The 19,820-nt window shown below is 36.8% G+C and overlaps 1 protein-coding gene across 14 annotated transcripts; it reads right to left on the bottom strand.

Moving 5' to 3' along the window:
* Positions 1–1,880: 1,880 nt before the first annotated feature.
* LOC113067027 (tropomyosin alpha-1 chain) lies at positions 1,881–19,558 on the bottom strand. 14 transcript variants are annotated; one of them, XM_026239212.1, is made up of 10 exons: positions 19,172–19,532; positions 18,274–18,399; positions 13,098–13,231; positions 11,388–11,505; positions 10,958–11,028; positions 9,641–9,716; positions 9,113–9,175; positions 8,874–8,943; positions 7,075–7,153; positions 4,882–5,223 (listed from the first exon to the last, which is right to left on the bottom strand). In XM_026239212.1, exons 1-10 carry the CDS (start codon positions 19,283–19,285, stop codon positions 5,220–5,222), a joined length of 855 nt encoding a protein of 284 aa, XP_026094997.1. In that variant the 5' UTR covers positions 19,286–19,532; the 3' UTR covers positions 4,882–5,219. The 14 variants fall into 14 exon arrangements, with proteins under 14 accessions (XP_026095000.1, XP_026094999.1, XP_026094996.1 ...); XM_026239215.1 differs by lacking the exons at positions 4,882–5,223; positions 7,075–7,153; positions 9,641–9,716; positions 18,274–18,399 and adding exons at positions 1,881–2,674; positions 10,144–10,219; positions 18,002–18,127 and having other exon boundaries at positions 19,172–19,549; XM_026239214.1 differs by lacking the exons at positions 4,882–5,223; positions 7,075–7,153; positions 9,641–9,716 and adding exons at positions 1,881–2,674; positions 10,144–10,219 and having other exon boundaries at positions 19,172–19,538.
* Positions 19,559–19,820: the final 262 nt, after the last annotated feature.

Below are 19,820 nucleotides of genomic sequence, written 5' to 3'. Positions count from 1 at the left end.
GTTTAACAGTTTGAACTTGTTTTAGCCAAATAAAAATTTAACATCTGCTGCATGTGATTTTCTTTGAAAATTATTATTTTTTGACCGGATAGTGAAGGAAACTGGAGTGAATAATCAAACTAATCTTCTCTCTCTCTCTCTATATATATATAATTATTTATTTTATTTTACATATGTAAGAATGATATAGTGAAAGAGAAATACATACTCAAATCAGGCATGGTACGGGGAAAAGGTCTTTTAATATGAAAACTGGAGACTTTGACCAACCAACGGGTGGTTGCCTATATGACAGTTGAGACCCTGATGTCAGCCAATCACACGTGCGTATTCTGCTCTTGACAGCAGGCCCCGCCTCAGCTCTGCTGTCAACCTCAAAGTTTCTTTATTTAGGCGATAGCAGCTGTTATTTGGACATTTTCAGTACAAATATTAATATATGTCACTTTACAGAGCCTACGGGCAGTTTAGTGACGTATAATTCATTGTTGTTTGTATATTAACAGGAACGATCAGTTAACATATCGCTTTGTATTATAAAGGAGCGGTGGAACCCAGATGCTTATGTTTTCTGTACTAGTGAATTCCGTTCACTCCAATCAATCATTACCTTCGTGCTACTCACCAGACCTTCATGAACACTGAGCTCAAACAGCAGCTCACCTTGCCAGAGGCTCTTCATTCTGTGTGTGGATATGCAAGACCGTGTTCATGCGGGCAGAATATAAAAATACAAAAAATAAAAGCTATCTATATCTATCACTCTATCTAGAAAAATATAAAATGAATTTAAATAAATGGAATAGGATATAAGGAAAAAAACATTTTATTCTTAGAAAAAAAAAAAAAAAATTATATATATATATATATATATATATATATATATATATATATATAAATTACACACTCACACACAAACACACACATATATATATATATATATATATATATATATATATATATATTATACATGCATAGATATACATTATATACACACACATATACATATATATATGTGTATGTGCTTAGGTAAAAATATACTATTATTGTATTGATGTTTAGATCAGAAGAAAATAAATCTATATCAATCTAGAATACATTTTTTATATAGAAATAATTTATTATAGGCTAATACCATTATCAGGTTAAGATCCGAATACAAAAATCTTGCAATTATAAAAACATTCAAAAGAAAAAAACTCAAACTAATTATATGTTACACAAAATATTTAAATGGTTAGATGACAATATTAACATTTTGTTAATATATTAAATATAATTAAAAATAAACTTACTATTATTCTAATTATGCATACACAACATATATTTATAATTCTATAATAATATTAGCCATTTTTATTCACACTAAGTGGATTATATGTTGAAACAGTCAACAACAACCCTAAATTTGTCCAACTTAATGCTCTGTAATAGTTTGTTGACAGTTTGAAATAGCTTGCCAGTCAAAACACTGATAAGCTAAACTTCACCTTGACATTATCATGCAGCACTAGGTCCAACAACACAAATGTTGCATCAGTTTTGACAGTAAGGCTGAAATGGTCTGGTTTTGTAATCAAGTGGTTTTAACATCTGAACGCATTTGGTTACTTCACGTCCTGCAACGTCTCCATGTTCGACAGATTCCAACTGCATTACAACTGAACACTTCCAGTGAGACATTTATGGAACATACTAAGCAAATATAATACTGTATATCACAGGAAGCAAACAGTCTGATTAGCATGTGTTGTGAAGAAACATCCTCTTAGCAATGAGTGGGAAGAGATGAAAGCTCTGTAGTGAATCTAGAGAGCAATTCAAAGCACAAGTGCACTTCAAGCACTAAAAACCCATCAAAAACAGACCCCAGGCTTTAGAAAATGTCAAACTGAGTGGTTTTATTTATTTTAGCTTTGTACATTTCTTTATGACATACATTTAATACACCTACATTTAAAATGACTAAAATTAATGAGGCACAACCAAATATGATTTCATCATATTTTTCAAATTCAAAAAGGAGCAAATTTTGGACCACGTGGTTTTTGGCGTACTCTGCGGAAAAAACAAAACCCTTGCCTGACATCTTGTAGCAAAACGGGATTGAAAACAAAAATAAATAAAAGCTGGAGTGTAAATAAGTCCATTTAGGGCTAAATATTGGCACGTAGACTGATATCCAAAAAAAAAAAAAAAAAAAAAAAAAAAAAAAAAGTTAATAAGCTACTATAAACTACACACTGCTAGACATCCGCCTTCACAGTAGCACCAGTGTACACAGGACAACCTAATCCCATGTACACTATAAAAGAAAAACCCTTTCAATTCAACTTGGCTTCAGACTCGACGTGTCCTCTAGAACCGTTATGTGCATATATTGAAGTGCAATTGTTGCCAACTTTGTTTCACTTGTGCACAACCAGAATAAAACATGTACCATAATATTACATAAAAATAAAATAAAATACAAGGAAAACTAAAGCTTTTGCAACAAATGGCACATGTTACTCCATCTGATAATTGTCAGGATGAAAAAAAAAAAAAAAAAAAAAAAATTGCAGACATGGTCATGATTACGTGAGCGGGATTCACATGTTATTCAGCTCCAATAGAGTCTGTTCCAACATCTGGTTCATATCGAGGTTTTCTCCTTTAGCATGTGAGAGCTTTTCTGTTAGAATAATCAAGTGAAAAACATGTTAATATCAATGCAAAATCAATGCATGTCCGCAATAACATGCATTGGATGCCTTGAGCATTGTCCTGTAACATGCATACTTCACACACACTCGGTTCATGCTTTCATATAAATATCCATAGCAGAGATACATTATATATACATGGGTTAATATATATATGTATAACAGATACAGTTAAAGAGTGCTGACTCTTGTATGAAGCAAAAGGCCTTAGATGACATCCTGATTGAAGTGGTAGCCATCCATTAACCACATGCTGCCTTCAAGTCCTTCTGGGATGAGTTCGGAAGTTGCATTCTAATGATTTTTGGTTTGCAATAAAATGCATTGATCAATTTAATATTTCACTTTTTATTTTCCCAAATTAAAATTTAGGACAAATAATATAATTTATATAAAGTATATTAAAAATATTTTTCATAATATTATGATTAAATATAAAGTGTCAAAGCCAGGAAGGGTTTTCCTTGACAATTAAGAGTACAGGAAAATTTATTTATATAACGTATGGGAAAATGTTTTTTTTTTAAAAAAATTAATATATAATCTAATATACATGTTAAAACATTTCTTTTTTTACAATGAACAGCAAAGATTTTTTTCATAATTTATCTAAATATATTATTTTTAATATATTGTTTAAATATTTAATATAATATTTGCAGTATATTAGATTTTACATGTAGTACTATAGTTTATATATTTTACTTAATATTAAGTGTGTGTGTGTGTGTGTGTGTGTGTATTATAAATACTCACCATGTAATTAAAAAAATGTTAAATAAAAGGATGGGATTTCTCTTTTTTCCTTGAACATTTTTTTTTTTTGAACAGCAAAGAGATAAATGTAATAAATAAAGTATTTAAACCAAACGTATAATTAAACTTTGGTTAATGTATTAAAATAAAATTCAATAGTGCACTAAATGCAACATAGCAACATTTTGTTATTTTGCGGTAAATCTCAACTTGTAATCATGACTTTCCAACATGACTTGAAGCCAGCAAGACTTTGTTGTAACTTTGTTACAAAAACACATTCACAACAGCATTCACTTCAGACACCATTTGGTGACAAGAAACAAACAAATCAATTCTACTAGTTTTAGTCCTCATTCAAGGCCATTCTGAGCTCGTTAGACAGAAGGCGGTTTTTCTCGAGTTGCTGGTAGAGGCGGTCTACAGGAGCGGCAGCAGGTTAAGACAAGAGAGAAACACAGAGAGAACAGAGTGAAGAAGAAATGAGAACAGCTGGAGGTTAGCAGCATTTCATGGTTTCAAACCAACCTGGAGGAGGTGAATGGGATGATCAGAGAGCAGGACACAGAGCTCATAAACTCACTAGATAAGAACGGCCCGCTCTGTGTGTGTGTGTGTGTGTGTGTGTTGGACACCATTTTTTGTAAAACTGTGATAATTGCTTGTGACAGTCTTGGAAATGTTGAACAAATCATTAAAGAAGTAAATCACCGTATGCAATAATTTTCAGTTACATTATACTCATATTACAGAACTTCAGCTATTAGATAAAATATTGCACTTAAAATTTAATGTAAATTAAAAATAACCATAACTTAAAAGCCTAATAAAATAAAATTGTGTTTAACTACTCTAATATGTCAAGATTCACTGATTTGCATAAGTTAGCAATGTGATGCATTGATACATGAAAAAAAAACAAAAAACAATTAAAATGAACGAAATAAATAAATAAAATGCAAACTATCTATCTATACTATAATGAATTGCACAGCATCATAATTTTTACCATTGCATTGCATTGATCCCTAATCAGGATGGGAAGACATTCATCATATTTAAATTTGAATTCTCATGCCTTCGTAAAATATGTAAGCCGCAGTTTGTTTAAAACCACAACCGTAAGTATTAGTGGTGCTAGCTTGTGAAACCTCTCCATTCGCATAATGAGAGAAGAGCACAGGTGAATTAAGGTTGAGGTGGATACTTTTTTTGTGCACATTTACTCCTAGTGCAGTACAAACACAGCTTATAAATGACAGGCAATCATGTGGTTTAATGAACAGACTCGACCGTCATCTGCTTCCATGAGAAAACCTGATTAAAAACACACAGATATTTGACTAGTCGGAGAGAATGAATTTGCCTAACATGTAAATATAGGAAAAAACCATCGTGCAGCGCTTTAGGAACTATCCTCACATGAAAATATTGGCTTTATTAAGAAACAAGAGCTCACGTTCTCCTCGCTATTACATCTCATACAATAACCACAGAAGAAACCCAGGACTTCTACCGGTGCTTCTGACTTTATTAGAGCCACGGCAATAAAAGCACAAAGAAATGAAAAGGAAATAAAGAACAAAAAGGACAGAAATGAGACATTTACATAGTTTTACATAAAGCCAAAATAATTAAAGGTTCTGTACAAGAATAGATGGATAACAACACACAATGTAGAGGGATGAGAGGAAAAGAAAGGCTGGAAAGAGCAGAGGGAAGTCGTTCAGCCGGCGGGACGTGTCTTTGATGAACAATTTATCTGCACATGGAGGAAAAGTAAGAGAAAAGGTGATGGAAGGGACAGAGAAAGCCATCAAACACAAGAAGAGGGAAGAAACCACCACAGACAGGATCCACAGTGATTATTTATTTGACAGGGTCTCTGTTAATCTCTGATACCAGACTTTATCCGGCTCACACTAGATCCCTGACGAATGCCTCACGGCTGACTTACCAAGCAGCTCACGCTCCTAAACAACTACTGCATGAGACACAACATCACACCAGATCACAAACATCTCCACACGGCAGGCTTTGGGCCTGTCTTCTGAACAGAAGAAGACCTTGTTAGTAGAGAAAACAGCACACACAGGAAGTCACGGAGCACGAAACGCTTCCCGCTGGAAAAACACAGTGCGTTTCTGAATCAACATCTCATGCTTGGGGGGCGAGACTTCACAGTCCTGCCAGTACACTCTTAACAACTAAAGGTGCTTCACCATGTCATAGAAGAACCTGTCTGTGTAAATGGTTCAATAAAGAACCTTTAACATCTGAAGAACCTTTCTGTTTCACAAAAGGTTCTTTGTGGCGAAAGAATGTTCTTCAGATCTTAAAAAGTTAAGAGATGGTTCTTTAAAGAATCTTTGACTGAATGGTTCTTTGTGGAACCAAAAAGGTTCTATGATGTCATCGCTTGAAGAACATTTGAAGCACCTTTATTTTTAAGAGTGTAGGGCTGGGTGATATAGTCCACACAATTAACCAACATCCTGAATATTGTTAACTTTCATAAAGCTACTTAAATGAGTTTGAGATTAGATGGATTTATAAAGCCAGAATAGCAACAATATCAGGAAATTCATTTCATCGCTTTTATGAATCACTTTAAACACTTGTGATGACTTTTTCCACAGACATTAGTTAAAAATATGGACTATCTTTTGAAACGTTTGGGGTTGGTAAGATTTCACTGTTTTTGAAAGACTGAAATATTACTACAGTTTAAAATAAAAGTTAATGCTAATTTTTTTTGAGTCATTACTCCAGTCTTCAGCGTCACACGATCCTTCAGAAACATTTCTTAATGTTGCAAACAGTTTTTGTCGCTTAATATTCTTGTAAAAAATGTAAATAAAATACATTTTTCACTAATCTTTTAAAGTTCCTTTAAATGGTTCAAAAGAACAGTAAGAGTAAACAATTTAATGCATCCTTACTGAAGAAAAATATCAAATACTAGTAATATTTCCAATAATTAATAATATACATTTTCAAACATTTAATTTAAGCATCTATACTGACCTCAAATTTCAGTAGTGCGTGTATTATTATTATTTTTATTTTGTTTTCAACATACATGTGTTAATATAAACAGAGTTTTTATTTGGTGGGAAAAAAAAGTGTTATACTTTATAAAAACTTTTTCTCAAACATTTCAATATTTTAATTAAATATATATTTTTTCGATTTATAAATTTAATATATATTATCTTACAAATATTTTAATTGTACATTTATATAACAAAATAGAAATAAACTCAAAGCTGTATCACCCAGCCTTAGTAGCAAAAATTGAACCAAAGTTTAAGTAGTTTTGTTTTCACACAAGATTATTTAAAGTAACACAATAGTTATGAATTCAAAATCACAAAACTCCTATACACTGACTCTACAAGCCATGGTCTTCACATTAACTCATAGATGAATCTCAAATAAACTAAATACTTCAAAAACCTCAAACTGCACTACAGGAACCATAAGCCTTGTAGAGTTACAGAGATAGAGGTGAAGAACTGAGGATCCAAGACCTGGTTTAGAGCGGGTGAGAGGGGGATTATGGGTAATGAGGGAGGGGCACAGGCACAGGCAGAGACCGCAGATCAATTACATTGAAGTCATGTCGTTGAGAGCGTGGTCCAGCTCCTCGCTGATGGCTTTGTACTTGAGTTTCTGGGAATACAACTCATCTATCGGGATTCGGGACGGTGTGTTCGATGGAGGGGGGACAGAGGAGGGTGGAGAGGAAGAGGTGGAGGGGAAGGGATAAAAACAGGTGCAGGAGTGAAGCATCCAATCCAGCGGCAAGACAGGCCCCGGTGAACAGAGACAGACAGCGAGAGTGACGTGAAGACAGAGAGAGAAGTGGAGGGAAAACAGAAAATAAAGTTAGGGAGGAATGGAAAGGAACTTAAACACAAGGCAAAGACCATGACACATTTGTCAGAGTCGCCGTGAAACACCAAACAGAGGGCTCGCTTACTCATGATGCTAAATTAATTCTGTCAGTATTTGTTCAGCCTCGTTCACCCTCAAAACCTGCATGACTTTCATTCTTTAGTGAAAACAATTTAATTTCTGCAAAACGCCCAGAACTCTCTCTTCACGCCTGCTGTAGCTCTTAGATCTCATTCAACTCAATTACGGCTTGTCTAGATCTTATTCCAGGCCTCGCTGGTTCCGGTGTTTCTCGTCACTGATGTCTTGAATATTAAGCATACTTTTCATTTAGTGCACAAGTCATTGACTGCTTTTACAGTATGTTTCACAGTAGGTCCAAAGTGGTGTGTTAGCACATGCCAGTAATATAAAATAAATTCACTACGGTTTAAAACTTTGGGTTCGGAAAGACTTTTTTTTTTTCAAAAACAGTCTTATGCTTACCAACGCTGTATTTATTTGATAAATATAGAAATGTAAAATATTGCAATGTAAAATAACTAACGGTTTTCTATTTGAATATACATTTTAAATGCAATTTATTTCTGTGATGTAAAGCTGTATTTTCAGCATCATTACCCCAGTCTCCAGTGTTACATGATCCTTCAGGAATCATTTTAATATGCTGATATGATGCTCAAAAAACTATCATCAATGCTGAAAACAACTGTGCTGTGAATTGTGATACTCAGGATTCCTTAATGAATAGAAAGTTTATTTAAAGTTTATTAAAAGATCAATTTAATGCGCCTTTTCTGAACAAAATTTTTGTATTTTGGTAAAAAAGAAAAGAAAACACCACTTCAAATCTTTGCACAGTTGTGTAAATATTCCTCCTTGGTGAATTTAATGTCATTTTGGGAATCATTATCAGATCCTATTATGGGAAAAGTGGGAAAGGAGCACTCTGGGAACTTTGTTTGTGTTCCACAGAAGTAAATGAATGCAAACAGGTTCGACATGAAGGCGGATAAATTAAAGTCTTCATTTCTGGATGAACTATCCCTATTAAGACTCTTACTGATGCCTCACTGACCAGGATGTTGAATTATCACAGATACATTAACAAAGTGCAAACATGGCTGTAGAGTTATGAAAATGAACTTGGGCTTGTGTAAATCCAAATGAGCAGGACAGGAGAAGACTATTTAACAGCAGCTCATAAAAGCCTAATCGAGTTTAAATGCTGCGTGTAATTGCACCTCGATCACACAAGTGTCATCTTACAAAGCGAAGTCTGTGTGTGGACCTGCACAATGACTGGTCTCTCCACAAGAGGTAATGCTCAACTCTGCGACTGAACGATAAGGAAGCTGAAAGAAGGCCAGTAGGGCTGATGCTTTGAGGAACAGGATGACGGTAGAGAAATAAAAGGCTGAAGCGAAAGCAGCAGTCGCTCTGAATACTCCACAATCACACGTATGAACGACAACTGGACAGGGGCTGAAATGACACGAATGAAAGTCGTACCTTCAAGGTCATCAATGGTCTTCTCGAGCTTGGCGACTGACCTCTCGGCGAACTCGGCACGGGTCTCGGCCTGCAGAAGAAAATAAATAATCGAGACTCATTTCTATTATTATTATGTGTGTGATATATACACCATGATGGTAATCTAAAACCATTTATATAGTGAAATAAGACTTGATATCCTTCTGTCCAGACAGAGTCTAGTATGACTAAATATCATGTGATAAAGAGGTTCATACCTCCTTCAGTTTGTCAGTGAGGACCTTGATCTCCTCCTCATATTTGTCTTCTTTCTGTGAGTACTGCAGACATCATGAGACGGACAGATGTCAAAACACAAACCAGCACACATGAGCACATAACACTACATTAGCACTCCGCTGTTTGTTAGCGCACATAAACCTGCTTTTTCTTCCCAAATCTGATCTCTAGGACTGACCACCTCCACGGTCATTGCGTAAATGACGACTATATTCAAGTCAATATTCAATTATATCTACTTCAGTTGCCATAGTCGTGACTTAAGCATCAGCAAGAAGCTTAAAAGTAGTTGTGCCTATAGAAATTTCACACACAAAATACCGATATTACCTTAGTTTAAGCACCTCAGCTGTACAAATCAGAAAAATAAAGCTGGATTTTCAGCAAAGTTAGCTCATAATTCAACACCATACAGACAAAGATGAATTGTTAAACATTTAGAAGCGCTAGTTATCCCGGTTTATCGAGGAGGACAGTTTGGGCGGTGTGCCTAGGAGAGCACCTACCTTCTCGGCCTGGGCTTCCAGGGACTTCAGGTTGTTGGTCACAGTTTTCAACTCTTCCTCAAGCTCAGCGCATTTACTGGGGTTTTACACAGAGATCGCAGAGGAGAGGAGGAAAGGTACATTGAGAGAGGAGGAGAACCAGAAGCAGGTTGAGACAGAGGAACCGGAAGACAGGAAAGAGAGGGGAAAAATAGAAACAAAAACCCCAAATCAATCAAAACAGGGTGCAGGACAAGGGGATCCCAAAGTCCCCTTAACACAGCAGGAATGTGCCATGATGACGAATCGAAGTCTACGCAACTGCTGCATGCAAGTTGTTAGGACTTACACCGTATGTTGCAGCATTCCTGCTAAGTTAGAAGGGTGTGAAACAAACAAACAAACAAAAAAGATGGAGCCGCACGGGTAGCAAGTGAGGAACACTGTAGTTTTGGATACTACAGAGCACACAAGGCCAAGTGGGACAGTTAGATGTATGCGACCTTGTGTCTGGCGTGCAGTACCTGTTCTTCTGATGCCTTTAATGACTTATAGGTTTGGTCCAACACTCGAAGCTCATCTTCTGATTTCCGAAGGCGTCTGTTAGTGTGTGCAGAGGAAAGGCCATTCCAAACACGGCCACATGCATGTTAACGGTGCATGCAAAAACATGTACTTTTTTATAAAACATAGGACAACCAAAACAGGAAACAGTAATGTGAAGCAGGTATTAGCCACTAGCGATGCTGCTATTCTTAGGGGACGTACACACAGGACGAGTCTTGTTTTATAATCGTTGGTGTGTATGCTAGGTGCCAACTTTAGAATCCCAGCAGAAACCGGTCATTCAAGTACATTTACTTTATTAATAATTTGTACACAGACATAATACTTATTCGATGTACTTCTACTGAAGTGGGCCTATTATATACAGGCACAGACCACAAGGTCTGAGGATGCCATTCAGATATGTTCAAGATAAAAATAGTGTTGCAGAATGATCAATTTTGAAACAATGGGCCAACCAGAAAAAACTGGGGGCGGGACAAGCAGAGCACACCAAGTGTTGACAACATTAATTAATTAGTAGAGGCTCTAATACAGGTTACAAAAGGACTGCAAGTTTCAACTGTTAACATTAAAGCATTTGAAGTTGTTTGACCTCAGAAAAGTAAAAGGCTATTTAATGCCTTATGTGTTTTCTGTGTGTACGCCTCCTGACACAGAATCTGTAAGGGTTTGTGAGTGTGTGAAGAGAGTCAGGCACATGCATGAGCGTCATTGTCTGTATATGTAGGTTTGTGCAGACAGGCGAGAGTCTGCAGGAACGTCTCGTACCTCTCATTGAGCTCGGCGCGCTCCTCTGTGCGCTCCAGCTCACCCTCAACGATCACCAGCTTACGGGCCACCTGCACACACACAGGACAGTTCATGGGACAATTACATACTCACAAGTAAATTGAGAGGGGGAAAATTTTTTTACACATTAAACAAAAAAAATTAAAACAAAAACAAGGAAAACAAGAGACAAAAACAAAGCAATAAAACACCACAAGAAAACTAAACGTGAAAAAAAAAAAAAAAAAAAAAACACTAAAACAAATCAAAAACAGAACACAGCAAATCTTTTTTTCTTCTCCATGCTGAACTGCAAGCATCTGCTTGCTCACACTAAGTGTGAAAGGTCATGAGACTTGGCAGGAAGTCATGTGTTTCTTTTTTTTTCTTCTGTGTGTGTATGTGTGGTTTGGTGGCTGGGGAAACCTGCCTCCTCGTATTTGCGGTCGGCCTCCTCAGCGATGTGTTTGGCCTCCTTTAGCTGGATCTCCTGGATCTCCATCTTCTCCTCATCCTTCAGAGCTCTGTTCTCAATCACCTTCATGCCTCTGGAAGGAGAAAGCAAGAAATGGACTGAAAGAGAGAACAAAAATCTCTCTATAGCATCACCATGACTCAATTTGGATCAATAACTCGCTACAAATTACATTCAAAGCCGCCAACGTGTCTGCATCTAAGCTCTGGAATCAAAGACACCATTTTAGTGGAGCTTTCTTGAGCTGTTATTTATTTATCTGCCCTTTATTTTTCTAGGAAGATCCCTTAGAGACCTCATTTCATTCATTCCACAACCAAGAGTAAGAGAAAGCTGATTTTCTGTTCTCTGAATGTACCTCAGGTACTTCTAACTGAATCCTGTTTGATGATTTGGTGATATAGTTTTCTACAGCAGCATAAAAGACAAGTAGGAATATAATTTGGAAGCATGACCAGCAATGCCTTTACAGTAAACAATAACATATGTGATACTCTATGTACACAAACCATCAACTGTAAAAATAGGCAGAGCAGTAGTCATAGAACAGCTTTGTGTAAAAAAAAAAAAAAAATGATTTTAGTTTTCTTGTAATATCACAACAGTCACCATCAGAACAGATGAATGGGAGGGAAGAAGCACTTCAGGGCTTCACCAGGTCTCGGTACAGAGTGGCTCTATGCAGGCGCTGCGCTGGAGACAGAGGGCCTCTGTGTGGGCAAACAAAGGAAGGGAAACGCAGCCTAGTGGCTCTACAAATTGCTGTTTATTCAGGAACCCACTGGCTCTACGTAAACAGCTCACGTCAGTTGTTTAGCCCAAAAACAGCATCACAACTACAACCGTCTACAATGCCCTCCATTTTTCTGCAATGCAGAGGCATTTCAAAGGCTTCATAAACATGAATAGTCAGTGGATTTTAAAGGTAAATAGAAAAAAATATATTATTATATAATTCAAATAATTATGTATTTAAATAATGCTTTAATTTTATAGCATATTATAAATATTATATATAAAAAGTGTGTGTGTGTATATACATATACATATATATATAAAATAAAAGATAACTCTAAAGTTTCCGAACTACTCATGTAGGGTTGCACGCGGTGCTGGTTATTAGCAAATGACATGGACTCTCCTCCGAGCACACAAACAGTCTTTATGCAGGGCACCAGATGTGCGGTGCAGGATAGGAAGTGGCAGCATGTTGTCATTTCACTAGCAACACATCAGTGGAGCTGCACACAGTAACCGCAGTCACTGTGAGAGGGGGAGGGACGAGGTGTGGACCTGCTCAACTGACGACTTCTGCTTCAGTGAATCAGACTCACACTCCAACAGAATGCTATACTTAATTGCAATTAACTTTACATTGCCACTGTGTGCATTTTAATAAGCATGAGATAAATCTAAGCAGGCGGTCTTTACAATGAAAAACTCAAAAATGTAAGTGAAAATGCCAATGAACATGAATGACTCACTCTAATGCGTCATTCACGAAATTCCACTAGTCCTGCACAGCAATGACTTTGCTGATATATGTACACAACTGTAAAGCAGGTTGTCATTTGACTTTTCCACAGCATTTCATTTGATTATAAAACGGGATAGGCTGTACTACACCATTCTTTGTAATTGTAAGTCTCACGTTGCTGTACTAACCTCTCGCTCTCATCAGCGGCCTTCTCGGCCTCCTCCAGCTTCTGCAGGGCAGTAGCCAAACGCTCCTGTGCGCGATCCAACTCCTCCTCCACCAGCTGGATACGTCTGTTCAGGGACGCTACATCACCCTCAGCCTTGAAGAGCACAGAGGAACTGGCGTAAATGCTCAAGATCAGAGGTTCACACATAATTCAAATAGACAGTGACACCCAAACACCACAAATGCTGACGGCACCCATTCAGAGTAAAGAATCCATCCAGCGCAGTTTTTGATGATGATGCAAACTGGTTACAAACGACAGTACTCACTCACTAGCTTCCATTAAGACATACTGAGGCAGAGTGATATCTTCTGCTGCTGCTGTGCACACTATATAGCATGTGATGGCAGCAATGCTAATGGAAGAGATGGGACTAGCCATCGGATCATTACAGAGCCTCTGGGACAACATTAAGAGGCATTGGGAGGGAGTCCCAGCAGACCTATACGGATTACAATGAAAAACTTGTGCATTAATGTAGCAAAATTTTCTTGTAGTAAAGCAGCTGTGGGTTCCCGGAGGTTTTTTCAAAAAGCATAAAATTACAACATTAAATAAGTGAGAATTATTTTAATACACAAATAGAATGAACATTGAAATTTTGACATTAAATTTAATGATATCCAGAAGAGGAATAAAAAGAAATTAAGTTAAACAAATAACAGTGGAAATCAATTAAAACAACATTTACTGTAAATGCTAAGCCAAAACGAGCTTGGAGTGAAAAACTAATGGTGCATGGGAAATAAAAATAAAAAAAATGTAATCTGGGCTCACGTAACTCTCTCATTCACCACAAATTCAGATCTGTGCTCTCCGTTAATCACATTATAGAAGTTGCCATGGAACGTAAATCGCTCGGATGATAAAAGATATGGTAACTGTAATCTGTAGTGAAATCCAGCCCTAACCAAACTCATCTGCCACATTACTTGCTCAATTTTTGACATTTTGGATAAACAATATGTTGTCACCACATTTGACACACATATAAACTCACACACACACACACACACACACACACACTCTTAGATATTTTAAAATATACAATAGTTACACTATCAAAATAATTATATATTTATGTTTTTACAGCATGCATAACATTTATTCTCTGCTTAAGTCCCAGTCCAGCGATAAGCAAATGCCTTACGTGGGACAAAGTGCATGTTATATTGTCAGCTAAGATATGAAAAACTAGAAATTAACACAGATAAACTTGACCGCTAGCACTGAACTCCTACATTTCATTAAAGGGCCCAGAGTCTTAAGTATGTTTGTTCAGAAAACACACTGAGACGGATTATTAATGCCACGCATCTATAACTAGAGCATCACCATAACAAAGATGAGTCCCACTGTATGTGACCTGCAGACTGGCCTTATAAGGGAAAGTGTTCAAATGCTTCAAGAGAGTCAACATACAGCCTAAAGCAGCAGCAACTCCTATTCATCAAGATCAAACCACTACAGCAGAGCCCACATCAACAGCTCTGTCCAGGATCACTACTCTACTGCTGTAGGGTATTAGCCTAAAATGATAACACTCAGAGCCTCTGGTCCAGCGTAAATTGTCATCAAACAAGGACTGTTCACAGGAGTACAATTGAACTAACTGGATTATAACCAGACTATCCGATTATGACCATCAACAAGAGAACAGACTGAAAACACAGGGATGTATACTGCACAGAGATATCATTAGCAATCTCAAAGTTTGGGGTGAAAACAAACGTCCGGTTTCAAAACGTCCGACTCATTTCCGCGAATCGATTCTTTCGAACAGTTGCATTTAAATAAGACGAAGGCTAATTTCATCACGGAGTCTGAACCACAGAGATCCCTTCATTTATTTTAAACATGACCGTTTTAAATATAATTTCACGAGTCTTAATTCAGTTTGTTGCCATGATTCGGTTCATAAAATAAGTCAAATTCTAACATGACTTTGCATTAAGTAAAATTTTTTTTTACAAATGTAGTCTAAAATGTATTTCCATATTACATTATCCGTTCATTAATTGAATCGATACGGTTCTACGCTCTATTAAAAGGTCTAGAGTCAGTTAATTGTGGTTCAGACCGTTCACAGCACTTGAACTAATCAATCAGATCGATTTGGTGAACCGGTTGAACTGATTCGTTTTCAAGATTCGGCTCAATTGAACAACTCGAATCGGATATCGTTATTCAGCACTTAAACTCTATTTACAAGCGTCAGTTTATAATCACACTGGCAAACATTTAATTCGCGTCTCCTCTTTGTTGTAAGCAAGAACTGATAAGTTCTTAAAAAACACGGGCGTGATACAAATGTCGCTATTTGACGAGCTGGTGAACACTGCGTAGAGGGCGTCTGGTAGATTCCGCTATGTTCGTGCAGCACATCACTGCGCGCACTATCGTATCCGCTGTGTAAATGAACGCACGCACATCGGAGCGCCTGGAATAAGAATCTAACGCATTTCAACACATGCACTTGACACTTTGTATCATTCGTTGTTCTTACTGCTTCTCTGGCTTTCCTCTCGAGCGCTAATTCCCTCTGCAGTTTCTCCGCTCTCTCTTCAGCTCCGTCCGCTTGATCTTGTAACAGTTTTATTTTCCGTTTGACTGCTTCCAGAGATGTAGCCGCCATTCTTATTCCAAGTAACCACTAAAAGCCTCGTCTTTGAAAGCGTTTCCTTCAGATGAGCACAGCTCAGAGACGCTACTGCCCCTGATTTGTGTGTGCGAGACGACGCGGAGCAACGATTCAGATCACACCGGAAGTAACCATGTTTTCATAGGCGAGCCCCAAACGACGTCACTAGCATGAACTAGGGCTTATCTGGCACTTTTCAGCAAACGGTATTTCAGTGCGAGACATATAAGAGCTGCAATGCATGCTTAATATGTTTCATAAAAAAAAACACAATTTATCAAATCATTAAACAGTAGCTTATTTCAAAGAGATTTGAAGGATGTGCAATACATGTTTACGTGCTGCATCTGTTGCACACCTGAATGCGTTAATCAAGAGCCTGATGTGTGATTGACTGTGTGCTGGTGCTGAAACTGAGCTGCTAAATATGGCCTGGCTTCAAGGGGAGGGGCGCGTGGTTCTGAGTCTCGAATGTACAGTAGATGTTTAGTTCTGTTGCGCCCTCTGTAGGGAGAACTGCAGCATCGACCAGAGATTCACATTAGACCTTACATTATTTTATTATATTAATTCATTACTATTGAATTAATTTATTTGAATAAATTGTAATTTAGATTATAATTAAATAAATATATAATAATACAATTATATATAAAAATATAATATATTTACATAGTAAATTAATGTATTTATTAACATTAATAAATACAAATATCAAATTGTTTAAAGATAGATAGATAGAACAATTTGATATTGTGATACATTTTATGACAAAAACAGTATTCTCAGAATATTATATTATTATGATTATATTAATTTATTTCTATGAGTAATATTATACTATTAATTTATATAATATATAATTTACTGACATTAATAAAAATATATTAGTATTATAAATAAATATATTTGATATATTATGTATATTTTTCTTTTTTGTAAATAATTAAATATTGTATTACATGGATATTATAAGAACAATAATATTACATTGTTTTGATTATAATAATTTGTTTACCATTAAACAAATTTATTATAATTGATTAACAATTACATTAATATATAACTGAAATAATATATGAATATATTTATTAACATTAATTATATTGTTCTATTATTTGTATTTCTAAATAACTCCAAATATATTTTTTTACATGGTTATCATGACAAAAATACCATTATAGTTCCAATTATATTACATTATTATGATTATAATAATTTGTTTACTATTTAATACATGTATTTATTAGTATACATCATTATTTTATTATACGGATACTACTATATATTATTGATATTATAAATGAATGTATTAACAATAATTTATATCATTTTATTACTATTATATTTATATAATTTATTAACATCAATAATATTATATTCCTATTATACTTATATGTAAAAAATATTTTTTTATTTGAAATGTAAGTACAATTTAGCACCTTACTGTAGTTCTGTTGATGTACACCAGGGGGAGTCCAAGTGTGCACTAGTCAAGACCCTAGTGCAAAGAGCTTTTATTTGAACACAACAAAAGAGTGAAATCAATTTCTACTCAAATAGGCCTATATTCTTTTAAATATCCCTCAGTTACTGAATAACGCATGACGAATCAATGAAACATGAAACAACTCAAGTTCAAATGATTCTTTGAAGCTCGAGCTGGATGGTATTGAGGACTATCTTGTATCCTCATGCAAAGCTATGCAAACACTTGTCAAGACTTTGGATCGTCTACTCATGCAATTCTCAGGATAAAGTTACCAATTTTAAAAGAACAACTTCCAGTCGACCAGTCTCAAAGGCAGAGCCCAAAGAGTCGATCTGAGTCTTGACCATATAAAGCACTAGGCTAAATATAACAGCTTGCCCCGCTCTCTTTCTTCTTGGAATGCACGTCCTGTAAATTAAAATCTCGAATCATGTATATGTAGGTTTGCATACCTATACTAACAGGCTACACCATGTTTGGTCAGAGATATGCGGATTGTGTTTATAACACCATGCCACAGACGACATTTTTGTCTTGTAGTTCACGAGTCACTTTATTTTCAGGGCTGAGGAAAAAGTTAAGAGAACCCAGGTTCTGAAAGCAATACAAACAACCATCCTCAAATATGACAACTGACAACAGACTCTTATCTGTAAGTGATAAAGGCGTGGCATGCCAAAAGTGTCAGGAAAAGATGCGTGAAGAAGGCGGTGATGCTCCGAATACTCACGTCTGCAGCTTTCTTCTCAGCCAGCTCCAGTTTCTCCTGTGCATCTTTCAGAGCCTCCGAATATTTGTCGAGCTCATCCTCGGTGCCCTTCAGTTTCTTCTGCAGTGCTAGGAGGTCGTCCTCAAGCTGCGCGTGTTTGAGTGATTGATTGACAGCGGTGAAGAGCGGGAAGCAGAGCGCGCGTGTGGTGTGGCAGGCAAAGAGACCGGCAGAGAAAGAGAAGGGAAGAAAGAAAAGTTAGGGAGTTCAGACAGGAACACTCAGGGAAATACCTTGGTGGCGACCTCCTCGGCGGACAGGAGCTTCTCCTCGACGCTCTGGTGCTCCTCGAACACTTTATCACGCTTGTCCTCGGCTGCACGCAAGCTCTTTTCCAACTGAATTAGTTCGTCTTCTAACTACACATGCATAAATGACAGTTTTCATAACAAAAGAGGGTCAAGCTTTAGTAGAAATGCTATTAAAACAACATATGTCTACTACAAATAGTCTACTTAAAATGCTCTTTAACCCTTGATGGGGTTCAGTTTGTGGTCTCTGAGACCCAAATGCCTTTTTAATAGCTCAAAAATACACTTAACATGTTTGTTATTTTTATTTTTTTCTACATTGTGCTTTGTTGGGATCATACTTTTTTAAAAGTTAATGTAGCTAATGTAGCTACTTCATGATACCACATAAAGCGTTAAAGCATCAATTATAGGCCAATCTGCCAAAAGAGTTTAGCTTTGGTTAGGGTTAACACAGGGTTTTCATGATATAATTGATATAAGGTTATTTTATTATTAATATAAGGTTATGGCTGCAACCCATTACACATTTAAAAGATTTTGATTTTAATTCGCCTACTAATGATGAAAAACTAGTTAGTAAAGACAGTAGTTAAGCCCATATCAATGGAACACTGAGTGTTAATATATTAATGGCTTTTATTTTTCTGCACTATATGTATGGCAATAACAGGGCCAGTCATTGTACGTTGTATTAACACTATTAACATAATTTTCATTGACATTGAAAAGATTCATACTCGAATTCATTATTTTTACCCTCTTTCTGTTACTATAAGTCCACTCAGCCGCGGTAATAATCCATTTATCAAGTAGCGCACGGGAACGGCGCGTGCGCGTCATGGATAACTTTAAAAAAGTCCTCATAAAAACCGCAGACCTGTTTGCTCCTGTCCTCCGCTGCCTTTTTGTCTCCCTCAGCCTGCTCAGCTCTGTCCAATGCGTTCTCCTTGTCGAGCTTGAGCATCTGCATCTTCTTCTTAATGGCATCCATGGCTGCTTATGGGTTGTTCGGCTGCAAAAGAGGAATTTCCACAGAGGAGCGAGGGTCAGAAGCGCGTGGGACTGAACGCAGAGCTGGAGTGCGAGCGCCCGCTCCTGTGCGCGCTCTCAAATACGTACGTCCACGGGAGGGGTGACTGAATTCCTCTGGACATTCAATACTTTTTTGGAAACAGCCGCGTTCGGCTGCTTCTCCGTGCCTCGCGTCTTTTTTATGGATCTGGGTGGCGATTCGCTGTTGCTCGTGCTCGACATTTGACCGTTTATATGCCTATATAAGGGGTGTGATGGGGAAGGCGAACTCCTCGAGACGTCCTCACACACACTGAGCGCGACGGACTGGAACAAAACGCGCGCGGTGCTCTCGAGACGCGGGTTCTACGTGACGCTCTGCCATTAAAACGCAGCACTCATGGACATCTGGTGCATTTTATTTGGAGGGTTCAAAGAAGAATGTTACAAAATGTAAATGTTAAAAAAGCAGCAGCTTCTTTAATTTATATATTATATTTTTCTTTGATTTCAGG

The sequence above is a fragment of the Carassius auratus genome, chromosome 50, assembly GCF_003368295.1.
Source record: "Carassius auratus strain Wakin chromosome 50, ASM336829v1, whole genome shotgun sequence".
Classification (NCBI taxonomy): domain Eukaryota; kingdom Metazoa; phylum Chordata; class Actinopteri; order Cypriniformes; family Cyprinidae; genus Carassius; species Carassius auratus.
This window is presented reverse-complemented; position numbering and strand designations above follow the sequence as displayed.